We start from the raw sequence: 24,320 nt of genomic DNA, 5'->3' as shown, positions 1-24,320 counted from the left end.
TTACAGCAGTTCAAGTTCTTCAAGCGCATTATTGTGATAATTTGTGTCTCATACGGTTTTCCTCGCTACAAATTCTTAAAATTATCTACTCCTCCCCCGTCACTGAAAAATCTAGTATCCATCATTACACAAATATTTTTAATTTCAAAAAAGACACAAGATGTTCCCTACATCGCTGTGAGGTCCATGTGGAGCTTTCAAGTTTCCGCAATGGACGGTGATTGGCTTCTAAACAAGTTGTACTGTCACTAAATCTTGCTGTACAAACACATTTTCAGCTCAGATCTCACATGTGCACAGAGAAACTTTCCCCCAGATGAACTTGAAAACAGCCTTTTACTTTTCAAACTCTGCAGATACAGCACTGTGCAAACTTCTAGGCACTTTACATATTTAGATTCTCATCCATCCCACATAACCATCAGGGAGGCGTCTGGTCCCAAATTCATTCTGCAGCATGACAACAACCCCAAACATACAGCCAGAGTCCTGAAGAACTATCTACAGAGACAAGAAGAAGAGGGAGTCCTGGAACAGATGGTCTGGCCTTCACAGAGCCCTGACCTCAGCATCATGGATTCAGTCCGTGGCAAGTTCTCCAAGATGTCTGAAACCTACCAGGGTGGTCACACCAAATGTTGATTTGATTCAGATTTTTTCAGTTTTTCTGAAGTGAAATGATAAAAACTATTTATGAAAATATTTTTGAAAATGTCTCCAATACACTGTTAGTGCCTAAAACCTGTGCAGAGAACTGTACATCAGTCTGCACAGTTATGGTGAAATGTCGAAGTGAAGTAAGAGAAAACAAAACACGACAAACACAAGACAAAGGGCCATGTTGGAACAGGGATGACTGCAGCCACGTATAGAACAGACAATGCAAAGAGAAGCGTCACCCCTAAAATAGACTGCGGGACAAGTGGAAGCAATGACACTGTGAGATTTGATGCTACAGGCCCAGCTGTGGAGGCTTTGCTGGTTTGTGAATTCCCAACATTCCTCTAATTACTTAAAATTCCCATCTATGAGTGAATGGGGGATTAGAGGAGACAGGTTCAAGTCCAACTCCAATCTCAAGTGTGCTGTGGCCGAATGACACGAGAGCATCTGCACAACCAAATTAAAATTGTACACAGACAACTACAGACTTTGATTGTCATCATTCCAGACAAGTTTCCATAGATGAACAGCTCTGTCAGACACATATCAGTACACTGAAAAAAAAAAGCTTCCCATAAACCATAAGAGCAAAATACAGGCTGCACATTTCCCATCTCCCATGCCTGGCCTTTCCCACAGCCAAACTGAACATGGCATTGCTGAGACGTAAAGTCTGACCTAAAGCACTTTTCTCCAGCCCATTACTCGTACTGCCACGCCTCTCATACAAGAAACTGATAGCCAGAGGAGATTTCTGGGACCCTCCTGCTGATACACAGAGGGCCCGTGCCAATATAAACCCCAGAGGCTCTGAGCTGCTGCATCAGTGGAGAGCCCGTCCCCTCAGCAGCGAATACCTGGACATGGTTCCTGCTGGAAGTTAAACAGACAAGTCACCATTTAGTGGAAACCTTTTAGAGAGAACGCCATGCTTGAGTGATGTATATCTGTGACAGCTGAGACTTCAGCCTGTGGCAGTGGAATGGTTTATATTAAGGGAGGCTTGCATATACGCTGCACTCAGGGAAGAAGTCTGCCACTCCTGTTTGTTTAGCTGTGTGACAAATGTGAATTTCTCATTTCTAGTTCCTTTACTGTGACACTTTTATCTTAAAATTCTCTATCAGCTTCTTCTTCAAGAACAGTGACGTGAGCTATGAAAAGGACACAAAAGTGGAAACATAGAGAGGTGTAACCAAACATACACTTTCCATTTCATAGTCTCCTCTTTTTTTTGTAAAGATTTGAAGCCAAATTTTCATAAGCACATGGCAATGTGTAAAATGCGTTTTTTATCTGCTCATGCCACTCTGTGCATGCAAGTTATATGTAAATGAATTGAAAAAAAATATCTTTATTTCTAACGTAGATGTTTTATTGCAAAGTCATGAAAGCTGTTTTCATTTTTATGCTGAAAAAAATCTGAATAAACCGTACAACACTAAGAGAGATTATTTAGAAGTCAAAGGCAACAGGCTTTGCTGTTTTAGCAAACAAATAAAAATGTTTCACTTAAATCCTTTGAAAACAGGATAAAATGTACAAATGAAGTCAAGACTGTGGAAGAAGTCAGTTGTCAAATAAAGAGCTGACACGTTTCTCTGCTTGTGTCAACCTCATAGAGATGATAATGATACAGACACGCAAATAAATGCAGTCAAAGTCAGAAAGTTTTCATTTGCTTGTTGAGAGCTCTCATTTAAAGACTTTTCACCGGAGACATGACTGCATTAAATCCACTGAAATCCACTGCTGCAGTGAAAGCGAAAACATCCGGAATAATCCAAGGACAGGTTTCACTTATCCTCATGTTAAAAGCCGCAGCATAAAAAAATAAATAAACAAACGACTAAAGAAAAGTTGAGGTCGGTGTGGTGCGCAGCCAAAGCTGAACTCATTACGTTGTATTGAAAATAGCTCTTTACAGGAGACATTTACTAATAAACCAGTGAAGAATAAAGGCCAGTCAAAAGGTCTCGTTAAGGAATACCTGCACAGCGAGAGAGGTGCCGGTGGAGAAATCCACTACACCCAGGAGACTGCACATGCACTGGGCCTAACCAGTAGATTGTCTTTTTTTTTTTTTTTTTTTCTTTTTACAGAGCAATTTAATTTTGAAATTTCATTATGTGATCTCCTTACAGCCAGAAACTCAGTAGATGCTTTCGGGGATGGTCTTAGAATTAGAGGTCAAAAACCAGCCAGAGCTTGTAATTTTAATCGTTTGAGGTTTTATCATTTTTATCATTTATTTTTAATAAATGTAAGTGAGTAAATGTAATCCTCTTCCTGGCTGAGCCGGAGTGCAGATGTGGCCGACATCATGTTGAGTAATAGCGACAAGACACGAGTTACGTCTCTGGTCAGAATTAATCCGTTAATTGTACCGGAAAGAGAGAAGGATACAAAGAAAGACAAGAAATTCTTACTGAATAAATATCAATTTGTGCCTGACATCAGACACTAAAGAATTATTTCGTTTCATCCCTTTAAAATGAGATTCATGCATGGACACTCAGGCCATAACAACGACAACAACACTCACACTAACGACACAAGGATACTAGGCTAATAAAAAATAAAATAAAACAATAATAATAATAATAATAATAATATGTTTGGGTCTTAATTACTAAACTACGAGTAATTCTAGGCTCCACTTGTAAAATATTTCTTTGTATTGCACACTAATCAAATCTATTTTCCTCATTTTGGCTATTCAAACTGACGTTATAAAAACTCATCCAATTAGACTGCTAACCGACATAAAGGCCTATCTTGTTTCCTTAAAACACGCTTTAACCGCTTTCATTCCGAGTTTACGCCAAGAAAAGGCAAACTGCTGGCGTGGCGTCGTTTCACCAAATTGTCAAGGCGCACGAAGCCAAGTATTTCAATGAGCATCATAGCTTTAATGGTTTATAATTAATTTAATATCAAGGAGTAGCCGGTTTTCAAACAGAGGGGCTGAGAGTCGTTTGCGACTCTGCATCACTGGAAGTGGATGTGTCTGACTTCCCACACCGGGTCCCGGTCGGACGGTTAAGGTTGTTTGGTTTAATAAAGGTCTTTCAAACAAATACGCAAAGGAAAAATATTTACATAATATTTAAGCTTAACATCAGCTGACTTTATGCGCTGTTATTGCTCTAAATTCCTGCCTTGATCTTTTTATTTACACTTCGCTTCGAGGCCCTCTCCCTGCACGTAGAAATCAAAGAAAACAAATTTGATTTTCCACAAACATACGTTAATAAGCAAGTGTGGCTCAGAAACAGCGCGTTTAAAGTCCTTAAGTTTGGTATAAAGAATGGCTTCTTTAAAAAAAAAAAAAAAAAAAAAAAAAAAGTGAGAGGTGAAGGTCTTCGGCCATGCAACAGCAGGAATCAAAGCCGTTATATTCATCCTCTAATTACATTAATGTCATGTGTTGCTTTCCCCTTCTGAGCTTGACCTCCCATTTCTACTGGCTGCATAATAGCGCAGGCTGGAGCTCGATGTGGGCCTATACTTCAGATGGATGTGGAGCCTGAAGGTCGGACTGCTGGCTGTGTGTGTGTGTGTGTATATATGTGTGTGTGTGTGTGTATATGTGTGTGTGTGTGTGTGTGTGTGTGTGTGTGTGTCAGATACACTGAAGGCTACTGAGGCGGCATCAGTTTGAGCAAGGCATTCTTCTCTTTACCCCGACAAACCTTCAGGGGGCTTTTAGCATTTGTTCAGTCTGCAGTCTCTGGAAAACATCTGATTCATTTTTTAACCAGTCCCAGATGCGGCAGTGTGAGAGTGTGTGTGCATGAGCGCGTCACTGTGCGTTTGTCAGTGCATGAGAATTTGGGGAGAATATCTGCTGCTCTAGAGAAGGGGAGGGAAAGAAGAACCGTGTGGATTTTTTTTTTTTTTTTTTTTTTTTAATATAACTTTTTAAGTATGAACGCAGATACGTGCGTCTCATACTGCGATATGACATCGATGGATTCATATTATAGCACGTCTACTGCGCAAGGTAGGGATCACCAGGCGAACCCGTTCAGGACTTTCCCGACCACTGAAACCAAATACAGCCCCACGTTCATTCCGGGTAAAGGGCAGGCTTACGGAGAGAAGTCCCGGAGTCCTTTCCAGTCGGAGTGCCAGTCATTGGATGGCGCTGAGGAGAGCACCTTCAGCAAATATCAGCTCTTCATGCAGAGACCGACCTGCAAAACTCCGCCTGAAGGCAGCAAGCTGCACCCGGACGGCGGACACAACGGGACGCTCATCCCCTGCTATGGTGAGTGCGCATCGGAGACGGTGGTCATATGTGAGGCAACACGCTGAACCCCGAGTTTAACGCAGATGCGTGACGAGGGGGAATATTTGCAAGCAATGATGGGAATTCACTGTAAAGTCAAAGTGAGTAATCTGAGCGGGAAGAGCAGGGGAGAAGAAGAAGAAGAAGAAGAGAGAGGAGGCTGCAGCACCCAGCCTCCTACTTTCACTGAAACACGACTGTGTGTATTTCTAGCGTTCATTCAGATTTAATTTAACTATGTGGGGTAGTGGAGTATTAACTTGATACAGGCAGCTGTGAGCTATCAGGAGAAAATAATAATTTTCAATAATATATTTCGCTTATTTGTGTATGGGCATAATCCCGTAGTTCACACCTGAACCTTTAGAAAAATCAGATTCACTGTGCATGGACACAATAAATACTCCTGAATTTGATCCCTAACTGGGAAAAGGCAAAGCTGAGTCAGTTTAAAATATTTCTCAGGTGTTAAGTTTTGCAAGGTGAGCTGCAGTGCATTCAGAAATGTAGGCTATTTCGGTGTGTGCTGTGACTGAGAGGTGATTCAGATATATATATATATTTATATATATATATATTTTAATGGATGTTTGTTATTTTGTGTTTATTCACCTAATGACGTTAACAAACTACCAGTCATAGTTTTTTCGTTTTAACCACCACGTCACTACATTTTCACTCCCATCCCCGGTGACACCGCAGCACTCTCACACTACAGCCGCTGTCTGCTCCTCGCTTATTTTCTACAAACTATTCTCTCTGTCACTGACAAATACACGCAGGTCAGCGCGATTTGACATTTTAATATTCAAATAGCAACTACAGGTCACCGAGTCTGCTCACACACACACACACACACACACACATGCACAAACGGAAACTCCAGACTCTAGGTGGTGAAGATGAAGAAAGTCTGATGGATTATTTTAAGGCCAGTTCTAACACGACCTTCATTATTTTCTTTGATTTTTTTATTTTCAGCTCAGGTGCTTCTTTAATGAGAAATACAATAACTGACAGTGAATAATAATAAATAAAATACAATAAATGAATATACATTCATTCAACAGGGCAGCACCACAGGCCAAACATCAGTGGAGCAGAAATGAAACAGTCAGTTCAATAACAGAGTTAAAATCTTGGAGACTACCACGACATCGTGACCAAGATCATTTAACTAGAAAGCTTTACAGCTTCAGCTTCAGAGTCTCCCGACAATCCGTTGCACTGCAGATGTATCTAAAGGCCGTTTAAAGAAAACTATCCATTTTACTGTCCCTTTTATGAGACGCAGGGCTTTAAAATCAAAAGAGGAAATGAAATGGACTCAACCACACACTCAAGTGTGCGACAACAGGTCAAAAGGGCCGATGAGCTAAAAAAGATCCATAAAATATAATAATGGGATTTATACAATTTAGGCCTAATATGCCTCCATGAACATATTATTTGTATATTATAGCATACTCAAAAAAATATATTTAAAATAATATTTAGGTTTGGCCATCAGACTAGGCCTATAGACTCGTTGGCGCCTATGTAGCCTATCTAAAGTCCAGATGTTTATCATGATGTTACAGAAGAAAACATCTGTTATGATCATGGCTGAACTTTCACGCATGTTGATCGCAACTTCCGCAGCAACACAACCTTTAAAAACTAATTCTAATCTGCGTTTTGCGCTGGGCAGTAGCCTCTTAAGTACCGCTCAGAAACAGAGTTTGAAATGGCAGACTAAGACTAATTTAAATACACCAAACGCTTAGTCGTGTGTAAGTTAATTTAAGTATTAGGTCTAACAAATAAAACTGAGCGACGCTAAGTCTGCTCAGTGGGACCAATTACAGCTAGGCCTGCAGTATAACTAATTTTTTTGCGCAGGAGCCAGTCGCGCACTTTGCCAAAATACATCCATAAAGTGCAAAGTAATCTGTTTTCCTGAGAAACAACTGGAGTCACTCTTTATTTCAGCCTGAACTGTCACTTTCCCTGGAGTTTGAGAGCAATGCCTCCAACAGAGTGAAGCACCCCTGCATTGAAGTGAATTGATTTGGCAAGTGCATTGACAGAACCGTTTAAACACCGTCATTAAATGCAACATGCCTCCCTTGAGGAGAGCTCTGCAATGTTATTATTGAAAATGTTGCAGCCAGATGAAGGCATCATGGCTCTGGGGAGGATACTTTGGGGTCTTGCCAAAGCCTCAGGCGTCAACAGGCTTGTGCTGTTATGTGTGGTCCTCAATGGGAGATATATTGCTCAATGCTGAGGCTTTATCTCCATCATGATGACAAAAGTCCTCTCCTACCCAAAGGGAGTTTTCTGTGTGGCAACTTCTGCTACAAATGTAATACTGTTTACATGGCAACGTGACACTTTGCATCTGTGTCACTCATTACATGCATAACAGTGTCTGGGTACACCAAAATACAGCAGAAAAAAAAGGACTATAAATGTCTCACCAGCGACATAATCTCTTTGTAGATTTGTGCAAAAACTGAAGGAATGTTAATATTTACATTTAATAGCACATAAGGATAAGAGAGGCAAAGGTGAAGATGTGGATTTACTGTACAGATTCTGCTAAATTGTGTAATATTTTGGCATACACTGCATGATATTCACACTTTTAATTTTGGACACTTTTAAATATTTTGACTAATTATTTCTTTAAAATCATTAATATTCCCGTGCTACTAAGTATAATTCAACTGTGGTAAAAAAATTTAATAAAATCTAAAAGCTTGAAAGTGATTCTTAAATTTATACTCAGATGCTCTTCTACATTTTTACTGTTTAAACTCTAAGGATGGTGTTTAGGTTGTTTTGCGTGGATGGAAATCATACCTAGTCCCATGCAGTTTGTTTTTAATTATACTCATTAAAATAGAGCATTGTTTCTGAAAGTGCAAATCAACATATTTCAACACAGTAGTACCTCAGGCTGGTAGGTTTGTTCATTTAAGCTCATGCTAATCAGTGAGACTGTCCCACAGCGAGGACAGGGATGGAGCCGTCTACCTGCTCACACTGCAATGAATGAAATAAAACCCCTGGAGCTGATCAAGAGCTGAGGAATGCAGGTCAGCACTGCAGGAGAGGTCCACATTAATCTAAGGCAGATGTGCATTACTGGCTCCTATAGTTATTATTCATACTCTCCTAACATCAGATCTCCAAAGCTATGGAGAGTCCCTGAGATGACAAAGTAGGACTAGTTTACATAACCCTGTCTCAACAATACCTAGTACAAATAAGCAACGAGTCAGAAATGGACATTGAGACTGCATAATGATTTGAGAGACTTGGGAGAAATTAGAGGGTTTCTGGGAAAGCCGCACACGTGTGGGAATAAGTGTTTACATGCACGTATTTTACTGCACTCTACGGCTTAGAGATGCTCTGCATATATGTATTTTTCCTGTCATAATTTTAACTAGTTTTCAGTTTTTCTCCTTGATGCAGACTGACGACCAAAGCCAATCAGACTTTGCTTTCTTTATAGATTTAAGAGAATGAAAGTGGAACTAAAGCTAAATTCTCAAAAATCATGGTGTTTATAGGCTTGTGGTTGATACTGAGGTTAGGTTCTGCATTGCTGATACACAATGGAAGTGTTTGTGGGAGTACTGGTACTTACTAAAGGCTGTTTGTGCCTCATCATCTTTGTCTCTGTCAAAATAACCATTCTAAGCGAATTATACATTTATAAAATACAGCTTTGTCAATCTTTGTACTTTCAAACCACCCCTCCTCCCTTCAGTGGGATTTCCAAGCATCCTGTGAGATGTAAAACATTTTTCTCAGCATATGAAAACCAAAACAAGATCCCAAAAAAGTCCTGGCAGCGTTTTAAAAGCATCCTGTCAAAATATAGTACTCTAAGTACATGTTAAAAGGCTCGGGGAAGTGATGTCACAGGATATGCATGTGCTGATGACTAACACATTGGGTCGATGTTAACAATAAGCAAATGCCAGAGTGACACCTGCGATCATGCAGGCATATGTCTGTGAACCAGAATAAATTAGAATGCATAATGAGTGAATGCTTGAAAGGATGAATTCCTGACTTGTTAAAATGTAATGGCTCATATAAATGTGTGACTCAGGAGGTAAAGCAGCACCAGTTCGCCTGCCACGAAAGGAAAAAAAGTTTAGACACTCATGTAACTCTGAGAACTGAGACGTTGTTTTTTAATAAGGTGTTGTTTTTCACAGAGTTGGATTAACATCTCATCTCATCACCCCTCCAAATGATTTTCTTGCAGCTGACCCAGCATGCTTTGGCCTTGACAGAGGAAGGTAACTCCCTACCTGAGAGCTGCATGCAGGCCAGATTATAGAAAATGACTTGGAAACTTCAACCCGCTGGCGTGTGTTTTTAACTGCACCTTTAGTGAGGCTGGTGTTGTTTCTTTACCTTTACTTCCTTGATTCTTATCAATGGACTATCAGTTAAATCTAAACCGCTGGAAGAGGTCTTGAATAATGCAAACGTGGCTACACAGTACCATGGTATATTCAAAAAAGGGATCAAAGCGTCTTGCCTGACAACTCACAAAATATAAACTCAAGGAAGCCAACTACAGTATGACTAATGATGGAAACCACTGGGCAAGGCAGAAGCTCTTTTTTTGTTTCTCAGCTTGCTTTCAGCAGAGAGACACAGCTCATTTTGCTTTGATATATTTTACAAATAAAAGCCAGGGGTGGAATGTGACCCAAATCATCATTGAGTGACACTGCCTGCACCACAAACTGTCTTTATGCTGCTCTATGATCACATAGAGGCAAAAATCCTTCATAAAAATGTGATTTCACTGTGATCCAGACAATATAAATGTGACAGTGGAAGGCATTTTGGATTTCCAGGAGACAGGAAGAGGTAACAGATGATTGATTATCTCATTTATAATTACATTTAATTGCAATTCCTTGTTGTTTCTATATCCACTATTCACCTAATGTTTTTCACCAAATCCAAACTTAGGTTACATAATACAATTAAAGCATTAAAAAGGTTAAAATAACAATTTAACTTCATCTTGACCTTGAGAGGTTAATGCTTTGCCTGTTTTTTGATATATGAGAACATTATGTTGAACATGGACTTTTAATCTTGGCTCACTAATTTCACTGTAAATACACTGTAAAAACTCTCCATTTAGAATCAAGATGTTTTACACGTTTTTCCCATAAGGAGAAAACCTATGTGCTCCCTCCAACTATGTTCCAAAAAAACAAAAACAAAAAAAAAACCCGTACACAAAATCTCAAACTATTTCTATGAACTTTTGATATGAGACAGTGACAGCAAAGGTATTATGACAGTAGTGAGGTCATGATCGTGTCAGTTCATCAGGAGCTGAGGCTGAACAGAAAGATTTTTTGGTTTCCCAGGGAATCTGCATTCCTGCGTGAGCCGCTGACATAGATCTCTTCTCAGGAACATCTGGGAGCCTCCCTTCCACTGAGGAAACAACAGTCAACATCAGGTCTTAGACTGGGCTGCGGGAGAAATAATCCAGCCCAAAGCATGTCTGAGAACCAACAATGTAGGCAAAATTAATAGTCACCTGTTGACGACCACAGCCAATGGAATATTTGACTTTATTTGGTCCATATAAAGGTGTGATAAGTGGAGAGCCATTGTGGCAGACTGCTATCGGCTTTGAGCGTTTTCAGAGAACATTTTAGAGCACTCTGTTTAAAAGCATTCCCTTCCCTATTTAGTGTTTGGTCATTAACCCTTCCCCAGGTTACTAATTTATAGTGTTTCTTTTATTTGCCTTCACTTGACCCTCCCCGTCCCATTCCATAAAAACTGAGAGGGTGCCCTGTTGCTTTACAACCAGTTAAATTACACTTTGATGTTTTCTCTCTGTTTTCAGCAGTGATTAAATTGCTGACCCTAGTAAACATCTGACCCCAGCTAACTGAAGAGGTCTGCAGCTTGTCACAGAGTAACTCTGGCAAATTGCTGGATCAACCGGCGATATTTGGAGCAATCACGTATACGTTGATGCACAGTGAAACGAGACCAACAGTCAAAAACACATTCCTCTGAATGCCAAAAAAAAAAAAAAAACTGGAGCCAATGCAGTGGAATCTTGGCTCCCAAAAGAAAGCAGTGTGTGATGGCAGTGTTCTCCAGAACAGCGTGCAGAGGAGACAGCTCAGCATGCGGGAATACTGTGGCAAAGGATTGTGTGTGGTTAGTGTGACAGAGAAAAGAGAGATGAGTTTGGAGCAGTTGATAGAGAAAAGATGTTGATGAAGGTAGAATTGTTCTAATTAGTGCCGATTGCTGTGTAAATAGTGTAAACTCTTTCCAGTCTTTATGCTAAGCTAAGATAACTGGCCGCTCGCAGTAGCTTCATATTTACTACATCAAAGTTGCATCAACCCCGCTCAAGACAGCAAATAAGTGTATTCCCCAAAATGTCAAACTGTTCCTTTAAGGTAGGACTGTTAGTACAGATGCCAATGTAAGTGTTGGCGATATAGTTCTGTATAACTGAAAACCTCAAATAATTCCACCCACCATCCCACCATTTTCCCATCCCCTCATCTGTGCGCCCAGCTGGACCCTTTGCCTAACAGGATATGTGCCTTGCTCAGGGGCATGATTGCATTTTCTCTTACTGATGCAAATGCCAAACAGGAACCCGGAGTTGACCTGTCTTACTTCTTAACATTGCATCCACGCTCCTGCCCAGGGGTAGAATGAAAATATTGCACAGTGTTTGAGCGTAAGAGGCCAGCGCAGGGGTTGGTGATGTCAGAACATCTGCCTGCGTGGAGACTGTAAGAGGGTCTGACAGGTGGGCCACAGCAATATGAGGTCATGAACTCCAGCTGGGCGAGCTGTGTTGTTCCATTAGCGTCTCAGTTGGGGCAGGTCTGAGCTAAAGAGCGAGGGGGGGGGGGCTGCTGCAGTTCTGAGGGGATGACTATTGACATCTCATTGTGACACTCTAGCCAAAGGCGTACTAATCCATGAAAACAAACATGCATGCTGCAGACAGCCACCGCCTAGCTTCATCACTCTAAAACTATTCAGTCATTGAATGAACAGCTAAAAGACTTGGCTCAGAGAGTCACCAGTGCCACAAGGTTTCAACTCTCCTTCACCCAATGCGCAGGGTTTCAGAGAGTGACAGGAGGCAGCTGCTGACATCACTCATAACAAAAATGCAAAATGACAGTAAAATGCCTGCACATTAGCACATAAATATTAAGTTAATCATCCTCAACTCGATCCACCTCAGAGACAAATGTTGTTGGACTAAAGTAATGGCGGGTGTCGCACACAGATCTGTTAATGTGGAGGAGACCATTATGTGCTGGTTTCAGACTAATCCAGTTGGGACAGGGCGCTCCCCATGCCCATTCGCAGGAAAGGCAAACAGAGATCCTGACAGAGCACACTGTTCTCACTGGCCCACAACCAGAGCCCTTCAGCTTATTTATTCACACGGCTGTTTGTTTATTGAAGGAGAAGGGACAGCTTTCTTCATCTCCTAAAAGGAAACAAAAAAGCTGGCATGCGCCGACAAGAACAGAGCGAGGTCTGTCACAAAATGGACGCTCTCGAAATTGAAAGTGACAAACACAATGTTGTTTACATCTGAGCGGCAAGGCTGTGGCGTAAGCGCGGTCGCCCCCGTACACAAGGCCCACCATACAAGACGGCGGGTTTTGCGTGGCTCGGATTTCAAGTGGCGTGATTGAGAGATGTGAGGGAGAGGGGCTGCAATGGTTGTGTCAGAGGTCACGCCGATGTGTAGTGACATACCTTTCAAACAGAAAACGGTTTCTTCTCTGAAGCTTTTAGACTTGCTGCATGCAGACCAGGCCTTTGAAACCTAAAGTAAAACATTACAGAGGTGATGTAAGCTTTAAGCAAATGTCATTTCAGCGGGTTGTTGTGACGTGATGATGAGCAGACACACTCGCTGACTTGAATGTGAGGCACCACCACCATTCAGCCACATTTTAAAGAAAGTTTTTCTCTGCTGAATATTTCAATTACAGATCAGTAACTATGGTTATAGGACTATTATTGACAACATGTGGCTCTCTTTGTTCAGCTCAAGAATGGGTTGTTTGAAAATAATATTATTACAATAAGAATATGCTTTGTATTATATGCAAAGCCACAATTGTTAAGGGTCTTTTGGTTTTTCATGCTTAATATCAAAATTGTATGAATGGTGCACTTCAACCCAGGCCAAAATTTAAATTTTAATGAACTTTAAAATCAAAGTATGTTTTATGAAGGTTTCAAGCAGTTAATGTTATACTTCTGTAAGGGGGGAGGGGGGCCCTCGCCAAAGTCAAGCTTCAAGCTTCAAAACACCTGAATCCTACAACTGGATAGTGGCTTTCATCAGACCCACTTCTTCCAAAACCCACACCTTCAGCTTGTAATGAGGCCTTTACAGTATGTTAAAATGTAGGCACAAGCTGAGGCTCCCTCAGAGCCACAGGAAACATCATACAACTGCTCACAGACAGAGTATTAAGCCTCCTGATGAGCCTCATGTGTTAATTAACTTCTATAAAGCAACAAAATACAATTAATCATAATCTTCCATGCTCCTCTCTCTCTCTACTTCTCAATTTTATACATACAGGTAAAGACAACAGTGGCCTGACAGAGTCTGAGTTGCCCCCGAACGTCGACCCTCCTGGGATGGAAGGCAGCTACCTGAACCTAAAAGAGCCCAGCGTGAAGGGACCGAACGAGCGGCCGGGCTCTGACCTTTCCAGCCCTCTGGACAAAAGTGAAGCCGAGAGCAACAAAGGCAAGAAGAGACGCAATCGCACCACATTCACCAGCTACCAGCTGGAGGAGCTGGAGAAAGTTTTCCAGAAGACACACTACCCAGATGTTTATGCCCGTGAGCAGCTGGCACTGAGGACAGACTTGACGGAGGCTCGAGTACAGGTGAGGACGGGGGAATAACTACAGGTTAAATGAAAAAAACCTCTTTCTGCGTTGGCATGAGCCAACAGGCAGGATCATCTTATTTGTCTGTGCATTCAAAAATCCCTGGTGAAAAATAAATCTGTTTTATGATGGGACATCGCTGTGGATATGGTTTGGTTGGGTTTAGGCACGAACCCAACTAGGTAAAGTTTAGCAAACAAACTAAAACAGTCAGGTTTGTTAAGGTAAAGAAAAATTTTGTAAAGAGTAAGGGTAGGGGAGCATTGTTGTCATGTTTACTAGAATAAACATATGGTTCAGGTTTGGGAACAATCATAGTCATTAAAAATGTTGACTGTAGGTTTGAAACAGGAAACAAAGCAGTTTTCTCGTGTCAAAGTCTGATGTTTTGTCGACACTTCCATCACCTCCTCACCACACGGACTGACATCCTCTTTTTTCTCCCATCATAATGACTACAGCCACTAGAGGGCTTTGTCACTTGAACGTAAACTTATGACGTTTTGAGGCACTTGCTGAAATGACCGATGCTGGCATTGCTTCCTGGGAAGACAGTCTCCATGAGCTGTGAGCTGTGTTGTATGACTACACTCGTCCATGTTTGCATGCTAATAATCACTCGGGGAACTGAGAGAGAGGGCTGGGAGAGTCACGACTGGCATGTTGACAAAGATTGTTCGGAACAGCAGACAGCAAGGCCTATTGTTCTCCATCTCTCTTTCTGCCTGCCAGTTTTAGATCAGAGTGGGATGGGTGGGACTAAGGGAATACTCTGCACTTAGCTCTTACATGCTGCAGGCTCTGCAAAAGGGTCAGAGGCCAAGGGTTTCTCCCCAACACTACCATGTTCAAACTACTTCACCGCACAACTCTGGAGGCAGGAGGGGAAAACACATGGAAAAAAAAGAAAAGTCATCAAAGCTATTTGGCAAGGATATAAAAAACACTTTGAGATGCCAGTTTCAATTTCCATGCGTTGTCCAAGACATAGTCAGGGACAGAGAACCTGGCCTGTTCCTTGTGGTGGTACTGTAAAATAAGTACATTCATGTTGTGTTCACACAGACCCATCTATTCCCCAGATGAATATAATTAACTCATCTGACAGGCACACAGCAGACTCTGTTGAGTCACTATGAGGTTTGACCCATACTTCTAAAATCAGACCCTAAAAAGGCACGCAATCAAGACTAAACCCCGCAATTTCAACTGAAGGTCCATCAAGACAAAGTCCAGGGATATCCAATTGTTGAATACCAAGGGGCACAAAACTTGGCAAGAAACTGGAGAATCCTTTTCATCTCCAAAAGAACAGCCACTGAAGTCCACAGTACAGATGTTTTCTGCCAAAATGCCAGTGTCAAGGTCCTACAGTTTCATCCTCAGTTTGATGATGAATGTCTTCATAAACTTGGCTGCAGTGTTCCATAATCACGTCTGTGACTTCTGCTGCCACTATTTTATTTAGTTCAATTAGCTCTCGGCCTCAGACTTGAACTTCACCATGCTGCCTACTTTTTTATGGAGAAGGAGGCTGTGAGTGAGTGACTGCTCAGGCAGTCTATCAATTGCCGTGGTCCTGGATGACAGAGATGAGGTGAGACGGCTGAACTTCAAAGCTGCTTTTGGAGTTGTGCACTCTGCCCTCCCTCTCTCCCTCTTCCTCTCTCTCTGCCTGCTGGCTCTGGAGCATAAATAAAGCTCTTTAATGGCTCTGTAAGCTGCCTTTTGCTGTCAACGTCTTTAGCAATTACTGTATCACAGCCAAGCACTTTGAGCTCCAAGAGCACTGAGCCACCTTCCTTGCAGATGTCTGCTAGATAAAATAAACAAGACTAGTAAGTGTTTGCAGTTGGTAAATATCATACTTTTGGGCGTCATGATCAGTATACAAAATGGCTCACTGTTGTTCATTTTGAGAGATAAGAAAAAATGATTCAAGTTAATTGTGATTCTGCTTGTGAAAGACACTGCTAGCCTTCCTGTCTAACAAACTTAGAAGTTTATAAGTTGGGGAATAGGAGACACAGAGCAGCAAAGGACACATCTGACTTCATAATGTTCCCTGAATGATCTCTCTGCCAAACTATTTGGCTTGGGTCTCATTCCTACTGCCGTTCAAAGGCAGAGCTACGTAGAGCAAACCGTCTGTGAAACATGACACACTCAGTACCCAGAAACCATGACAAGGACCATATATGTGTTCAGACACTGTTTGCTTGTTTATAAAAAGTTTCCACCTAGTGTGTGAGAGCCCACATTAGAAGGCATTTGTTGGTGACCGACTTTTAATTTTGTATATAACATAGTATGTAAATGTGTGTGTTTTTTGTGTGTATCCTGTGTGTGTCTTTGTGTGTGTGTGTGTGTGTATGTGTGTGCCTGCTCTTGTCTGCACGCCTCTGAAAGGTCAGAGGGGTTAGCTGCGGAAAGCCAAGGGCTTAGGCGTCAGGAAATTAAACATGAAATGAAAACAAGCTCCAGTTTGAACATTCTCCCATCTCACTTTCCAATATCCCCACTTCCCCTCGCTGACTTTAAAGGAAGGAGGGAGGAGAGAGACATGGAGAGAGGGGTTGACAGGGGGGGGTTGTTGGTGCTGGAGTGGAAGAGAATAGGCTGAGCTTCAGGAGTGAGGAGGGGAGGGAGTAGGACAAAGAGATTAAGATGAGCAGAGGAGGAAAGTGGAGTTATCTTGATCTATCACATTTAAGATGACGGCTCTGTAACTGAAAAAAATTTATATTTTAAAAGGCTAGTGGAGCTTTGAAATACTTATACAGCAACAACCTTATAGACACTTCTAATAACATTTTTGATTTCATTTATGTTGTACAAATTGAGCAACTACCTTTTTTTGGATTTGGAAAAATGTGTAAATTGGGATTTTTAGGAAAATCGGATGCTCTATAACTTGAATGTAAGGGTAATTAATGAGAGGCAAAACCCTACAGCTATATTAACCTCTGACAAATCAAACAGTGTCTAGATAGAAACTAGCACTACATCTGTGAACATGTTTGACACTTATCAGTCCTTTGTGTCGAGGATTATATTTGAAAACAAGTGAGGCTCTGAGCTCACAAAACCAAAGAACCACCAAAGTAAAGCCATGACAAACCTTAAACAATAATAGACCCCAAGTCCTCGGGGGAATATGACACAGACTCCACTCCCCCCTCCAAACATATGATATAATTCAAGGGCCAACAACCTTTCACCTAGACATTGGGGTTCAGCCACAACCAAAGATATCATCTTACCACTTTGCAAGGGTGAGCTGTACTCTAATCTCGCCAGCTGACCTGAGGAATGTCAGAGTCAGACGACATTACTTTACGTCAGCTTCTCATAAAAACACAGGCGACAGCTACATGTACCACAGGAGGCCATACACGGTCTTCTCTTTGAAAATGAACCAACTAATAGTTTTGCCCTGTTTGAAAAATGACAGGTTTGTGTGCACAGCAGGGTGCTTATAGCTGGTTTTACCTCATTTGATAAAAATAACTTAAGAAAAAAAACAAGTATGGGGTTATAACATCATACACATAGTGACTTTGTGGCGTTCACTTCTTAGTGTGACAAAGCTCATCTCTGACACTAAACTCTGTTGTCTTTAAGTTGACAGAAAGAAATGGTCGGAGAGAGGCAGATGTGAAGGGGGATTTGAAGAGGTTGACTGAGGGGAAATTGCATGTCAGGGACTGTGAAAACCACAAGCTGATTGGGCTGGGAATCAACCCACAATCCAAGTTCAAACCCCTGTGTCGAAGCGGGATCGCTCTCTCTTTTCTCTTTGAAGAAGTTTCCCCCTTCCCTCTTGGGAGGATAAGATTCAGACAACCAACAAATAGATACAGATAAACATGTGGAGACTCCCAGTACCCCCCTCTGCTCGTCTATTCTCTTGCATGGAGATGTGAGAAAATTCTCTTTAAAAAAAAAACAGATCAACACAAGTTACAACTGATTATGCTAAGGAACACACAGATCCATGGTTATGAAGGGAGAAATGAAAGGAAAGAAGAAATAAATGAGGTGGCCCCCACTGGCTTACAGAGAAATCAAATAAATTAAATGAAGACTAAATGTGTAATTAGTGATATTATTATTAACCAATTAATGTTGTTTATTTAACCAGCCTTAATTTGAGTCAGAGTTAGAAAATTAGAATTTTCAAATACCCCAGACGTTGCATCTAGTCTGACATAACCTCTGAAATGATCTTGGCTATCAGTATAACTAACAATTGCTTTTTTCTATTATCAATTTATTAGACAATCATTTTCCAATTAGTCTGTTTGATCTATAAACTGTCAGAAGAGAGTCAGAGTGAAAGGTATCCATCACAATGTCATAAGTTTACAAGTTCAAATGTCTCTTTTTGTCCAAGTGACAGTCCAAACACCAAAGGGATTCAAATTACTTTCATAACAGACTAAAGTAAATCAGAAAACATTCACATCTGGGACCAGAAAGGAGCCTGTAAACAATGAATTTTGGCATTTTTTCCTTTAAAAATGTATTTAAAATAAATTTAAATAAATTTTCTACTGATTAGACCTGAAAAAAACTTGTCAATCTATATATAACAGGAGCGTGCAGACATGCTTTTTCAAAGCTTAGAGGTCAGACAGGTGTTCAAATAGTTCATATTTAACCAACAATTATGAGAAGATGTGAAAGTTAAAGTAGAACTGAAACTGGAGACCATCTTGTGATGGAATTACATCGGCAACAAAGTGCCCATCAACATTTTGACGTTCCATTCTGTGAGTACTGTAGTTATTATCACTACAATATTACATGAGTACTCACTACTCATGAGTTGGACCACACCCATCTTCAAACTTCATTTTGATATCAACCACACACCTTTAACGCTTCACTGCATATTTCACAGTTGCAAACTATTGTGGTGACAATATTTGTCCACAGATACACAGACATATAAACACTTGCCAAAAAGTCCTCAAAACTGCCTCTGTGGTTGTTCCTGCTACAGTAGGTGTCTCAGGGACTACATTTTGTCATGATGACACACACACACACTCACACACACACGGTGAAAACAATATCAGCCCTACTGTTGTGGCTGCTAACAATAGCAATGGCCCATCTCAAAGGTGAACATGCTCTACAAGGTGGGTATGGTCAGTATCAAGTGGTTGTTATAACAGCACAAACACTGTTATTGCTGTTGTGTTAATGCATTTTTAACACAACAGATAGAACTAACAATAGCATCCCGGATTACTGCAAGACAAGGCAGTGACAGTTAATAATATAGCTTCATTAAGAACTATTCCTGTGCATTTCGATCAGGCTGTAAAACTAAACTTTTTGTTCTCAAAACTCTCTGTCTTTCATATCCCTCCTTCACCCATCAGTCCTGCTTTCCTCCAGTGGCTTCCACAGTTAGGGAGAAGTGGCCTAAGTACCCTGCACTTGGTCTGTCAGCAGATACTGAAAATGCAGCCTTTCTGCAAAGTAGCATGTCCCTCAATCTCGAGGGGACAAATTACCCAGAAAATCCTACTTCATATGCTACAAACAATACTTAATAAGCTCAAAGACCGAGCCAAAAAAGCATGTTCTTGTTCAAAAGTTGAACTTTTGTTTTGTGGATTATTCAGAGGGATTCCCCACTGTAACCCACTGCGCTGACATGTGGGGGAGAGCACACCTTTCTCAGAGTGATTTATGAATGGCTACAGGCCCAGATGTGGATCTGTCGACGCTGGCAGCCTGAAGGGAGGCAGACGCCTGTGTATCAAAGGGAGGAGCTGAAACGCGCAGCACCAGGGGAGACTCTCCATTTTTACATCAATAGCTCCGTGTGGACAGCACTTTAAAGACACGTCAAGTCTTAAAATCTGGGCCTGGACTTTCATGTGCTGCAGAATTTATTTGCTTCACTATCTTCATTTTATGTGGTTCAGTTTCTTACTCTGTCTAGCTGAACAGACAGGATGGCCCCATTTTGTGAAAAAAAAAGCACTGGGGGCTCTACTGTATGTGGTTTGAAAGCTATGAGAGATATTTATTCACGTTAAGATGACAGGTGAGTTTTATTTAGCAGTGGCTGTTCTGTATTTTGAGGTATTTTCCTGATGGACTGTTTTCTCTGCAGGTTTGGTTTCAGAATCGCAGAGCCAAGTGGAGGAAGAGGGAACGTTTTGGCCAGATGCAACAGGTCCGGACGCACTTCTCTACTGCTTACGAGCTGCCTCTGTTGACTCGGCCTGAGAACTATGCACAGGTAAAAAAAAAATTGAAATATCCATCCAAATCCAAATCCATGCTGCATACTTATTCTTAGTGTGTTTTATGTAGTCTGCTCACACTGGATATGAGACAAAATACTTGAAGCAGATAAACTGCAGACTAAATACGGTCAATTTTTGAGTTAGCTGCCCATGGACACTATTATCCCACAATGCAATGCACAAAGGAAATGCTCACAGATGGAAAAAATTTAAATAAATTGCGGATGGTCGGGAGAATGCTCCAAAAAACTCTTGGAAAACAAACAAAAAATGTATTAACTCTTAGGAAAAACATTTTGATGTGTTTTTTATGACGTTTAATTGGCAGTAGCTTTCCAAAGTCACACTTTGATTCACATCCAGTGTCACACATACTGTATCCTGTTGGTATCCTGTTTCCTGTTAGTGTAAAACTGTGAAGTATGTTTCCCCACTAACTGCTAGAACAGTGCTCCATGACAGTCAGAACATAGTATACACTGTACAGAATTAGTATGGAGTGTGGATTTGGGACACAGCTTGAGTATTACTCTGCACAGGTACTCATGATTCTACATCAGGTTCATCATTAGGTTTGTTATTGTCATATTGTCGCTCTTATCCTCCAGATCCAGAACCCTTCATGGATCGGGAGCAGCAGTGGAGCATCCCCAGTACCGGGCTGCGTCGTGCCTTGTGACTCTGTCCCGTCCTGCATGCCCCCTCACCCTCACGGTCCTGGAGGCGTCTCTGACTTCCTGGGTGTGCCCAGTCCGGGGAGCAGCCACATGGGACAGACACATATGGGCAGCCTGTTTGGGGGTCCCGGGATGGGCGGGGGAATCAATGGCTATGATCTCAATGTTGATCCAGACCGCAAGTCCTCCAGCATAGCTGCACTGCGTATGAAAGCCAAGGAACACAGTGCAGCCATCTCTTGGGCTACATGATGTCCCAGCCCAGTTTCACCCCGCCCCCATAGGGCCCCCTTCTCTGGAGCAGCCATCAGCGAGTGCTGTGGGGGAGGAGGGACTTTTCCTGAGAGCACTAATGATAACACAGGTCAAATGAACAGGGGGAGACTGTGGAGATAACAGAGGCCATTACAGCGGCTAAAGCAACCAAGATAACAACCGTGACTGTGACAATCAGCAGATGCTGAAAGTGAGAGAAATACAGAGGTGTGACTCAAAAGATGTTACTTAGATGTTGTGTTCATTCTTGATTCCTTGATCTCTCAGGTCTCATTAAAATATGGGGGTTTTTCTCCGATAAACTGGGTATCATTCACATCAGTGATAGAGTTCAGTAAAATAAGCAATATAATAAACATGGTTTACAAAATACCTTTATAGTATATAGGAAATCAGTGCCAAATCCAGCCATATCATTATGTATTTTCATTTGCAGAATTAAGCTTGATTCATACTAGTTACTATTTAACTGTCCCACTTACATTGTTTGTGTGACTGCCTCCTTAAATCATTTATACTTCAGTTTGAATACTTTTGTGAACATTCAGTATTTGAATTTTAAAATCCATCCATCCAAAAACAAGGCTCCTCAATGAGAGCAAGCTCAGACACATACCAAGTGCCCAGAGTTTCTTTTCAGTCACTTTCCAGTGCAAACTGTCCATTAAAGCAAAAATAATAATTCATTTTGTGGGTAGTTTATGTTCCTGCAAAGACAGAGGTTGAATGCAATACAGAGTGAACAGAGTCTAATTGAGCAAGAGCAGACATGGCCTGTGCCAGTTTAGTCTAGGAGCGGGACAGTCATTGGATTGGCAGCAATTTCAAACCAACGTGTCATTTCCTCCCCCAGGGCTGCCTCCACAGGTTCCCCCTGCTAGGCTCAGGCCTCAGGTTACAGGAAACAGTGCGTCCACAGGCAGACGAGGCGCAGCAACGCACAGCAGCAGCCATCAACACCAACTAACCATGCCAGCTTCAATCAACAACCAACAGGAATAGACACACTGAATTAGCATCAAAGCGGGCCGTCCTGACCTGCGAACACCACAGTACATCCCAGTGTACATGGTGAGGACATACTCCACACAAGCTGCAATAATCAATTCGTCATTTAGACATGGGCTCAGCAGACATGACTCTCGGATTCGTTGCTTGCTCACAGGATCTGTCGCCTGCCAGAGACCGCAGGCCGAATCAGTGGCCCTAATCACCCCGAGGAGCATTCTGTAATGTTTAGGTAATGTGATGACATTAGAGCTGGACTGCAGGAATGTGGTGAGTATGTCCAGTGATTGCGAGGGTGTCTCTGTGTTACCCCGCTGGAATAAGCTTGTCACCAGAGCTGGGCTGCAGGCAGAGGTTAGAGACAGGCTTCATTAGTGTTTTTGGCTGATCCCTCTATGACGCCCGCTGGGTGACATATCCATTTTCTTTCCCGTGTGGATGATGACAGTAAAGTCTGGTCCTGCTCCTCATAGGTGCTTGATCATTGTAACATATGAGTGCCCATTACAGCCCTCCTGCTTGAGAGCAGGGCTGAAACTGAAGCGTATTTTCAGTATCGATTAATCTACAACTATTTTCTTGATTAGATGGTTTATCATATGCCAGGAAATATCATTGTCATTTCTCACAGTGACAGTGTCCTACAACCCAACATGACCCCTTAAAATGCATTGTTTTGTTGCCTAAAACTCAAAGATATTCGATCTCAAAGTTCTACTTCTTTACCTATAAAGATAAAAACATTTAATAATTCCTTTTAGCATTGAATATTCCTTTGGAAAATATAATGTTCAAGTCCTTTCCAGACCACAGCAAGTAAGTCAGGTGACAACACAGTGATTATTTTGATGTTCATGTTGATAATAAATTTTACACAGAGGGTGTTTTGGCAAACAAATGGGAAAAATAAAAACCAAAGGCCTCTAAAATTGAGCCATGACTCTGGAGAAGAAACAGTTTGAATTAATGTAGATTTTGTTGGAAGTGAGGAGTAAAAAACAAAAACATCATCAAAATTTCAAGATAAAAACAGGATGCGGTCAAAATAATTTTATGCACAACAACATGTGTGACTGAATTCCTACTTTGTCGAGTTGACTGTGCGTTTGCCTTCTCGCTGGCCCTCCCTCAGTGCTCCACTTCTCTGCAGCTCCATCCATGTTGATACTACTGAAATAAAGCAATTGAAATCCATGGTTATAATGTCATATTGTGTGAATGTGAACAATATAAACGGTATTGTTCTTTTGCTTGTACATTTGTTTTGCTTATTTGTCAAATAAAGATCCAGAGATAAACCAATGAAGTATTACAGTAATATTGCCAAGAAGTGTAAAATTATGTTGTGTGTGTTATTCTGAAGAATTGCTCTGGACTTTTACTGAGGTTGAAATTGCTTTCTAATTTTCTTAAGGTTTCAAGCAGCTTTTTCTATATTAATCAAGTATTTCTACTTCTGATTGTGACTTTATATAATTTGCTGTTGCAATAACTTATTGCACTTACAGTGTTGGAGAAGTTTTCTTTGTTTTTTTTTTTTGTTTTTTTACTTCCAGTGGGACAGTAATGTCTTTGGTAAAGCCAGAGGTGTATGGCTTGGGTCCCACAGTCAAGAACTGTCTCCCATAAGTCCGTCCGCATTAAGCACCATGAACAGCACCACTGACATCTGTTTAAGGTGCTGGACATTTGTTTGTACAGAAGTATCCTAATGTTTCTGTTGATGATGGTTTTGAAGTGATTTTGAAATAAATGAATCTCCAATGGTCAAATGAGTTCAGATAGTTTCTTCTTAAATAGCCCTCAATCTGTCTCTTACTCCAACCAATGGGGTCCTAAGGGAGTTGGAATAGTTTTAGTTATTTCTTGTCAGATGTTTCTGTGTTTTTGGGCTGAATTGGAAAAAGGTGATTTCATATACTTTTTGCATCACAATTTAGTAATTTCTGAATCAATCAATGACAGTTTTTGAGTTGCCTGCATATCTGATTAAAAGGGCACCCACAGAGTTTTGTGAAGATAACTGCATTATACTTGTGATATAACATATACTCAATAATTTACTACGCAAGGATATTTTAGACACTTATGAATCATTGTCAGTTTCTAAGAAGTGCAATGCCACATAAGGTGATGTTTACTTATTGTAAAAAGCAATTCAAAGCATTTCAC

The 24,320-nt window shown here is 41.2% G+C and overlaps 1 protein-coding gene and 1 long non-coding RNA gene across 3 annotated transcripts in view; one reads left to right on the top strand and one right to left on the bottom strand.

The window, feature by feature from the left end:
• Positions 1-24,320, bottom strand: part of LOC139631516 (uncharacterized) — a 53,552-nt gene that overhangs the window by 16,126 nt on the left and 13,106 nt on the right. Inside the window, exon 5 of the long non-coding RNA XR_011693393.1 lies at positions 23,234-23,318. This is a non-coding gene — a long non-coding RNA (uncharacterized lncRNA). The remainder of the gene's footprint in view (positions 1-23,233; positions 23,319-24,320) is intronic.
• LOC139631494 (homeobox protein aristaless-like 4) lies at positions 624-23,920 on the top strand. 2 transcript variants are annotated; one of them, XR_011693390.1, is made up of 5 exons: positions 624-4,936; positions 13,599-13,912; positions 20,052-20,180; positions 20,796-21,347; positions 21,994-23,920. XR_011693390.1 is itself a non-coding variant. In XM_071495682.1 (4 exons), exons 1-4 carry the CDS (start codon positions 4,594-4,596, stop codon positions 21,114-21,116), a joined length of 1,107 nt encoding a protein of 368 aa, XP_071351783.1. In that variant the 5' UTR covers positions 624-4,593; the 3' UTR covers positions 21,117-23,920. The 2 variants fall into 2 exon arrangements, 1 of the variants encoding a protein (XP_071351783.1); XM_071495682.1 differs by having other exon boundaries at positions 20,796-23,920.

This window comes from Trachinotus anak, unplaced genomic scaffold (genome assembly GCF_046630095.1).
Source record: "Trachinotus anak isolate AG129_WGS33_773 ecotype Australia unplaced genomic scaffold, CSIRO_AGI_Tana_v1 ptg000002l, whole genome shotgun sequence".
Taxonomy (NCBI): Eukaryota; Metazoa; Chordata; class Actinopteri; order Carangiformes; family Carangidae; genus Trachinotus; species Trachinotus anak.
The sequence above is the reverse complement of the archived record's forward strand: the minus strand, read 5'-3'. Positions and strand labels throughout refer to the sequence as shown.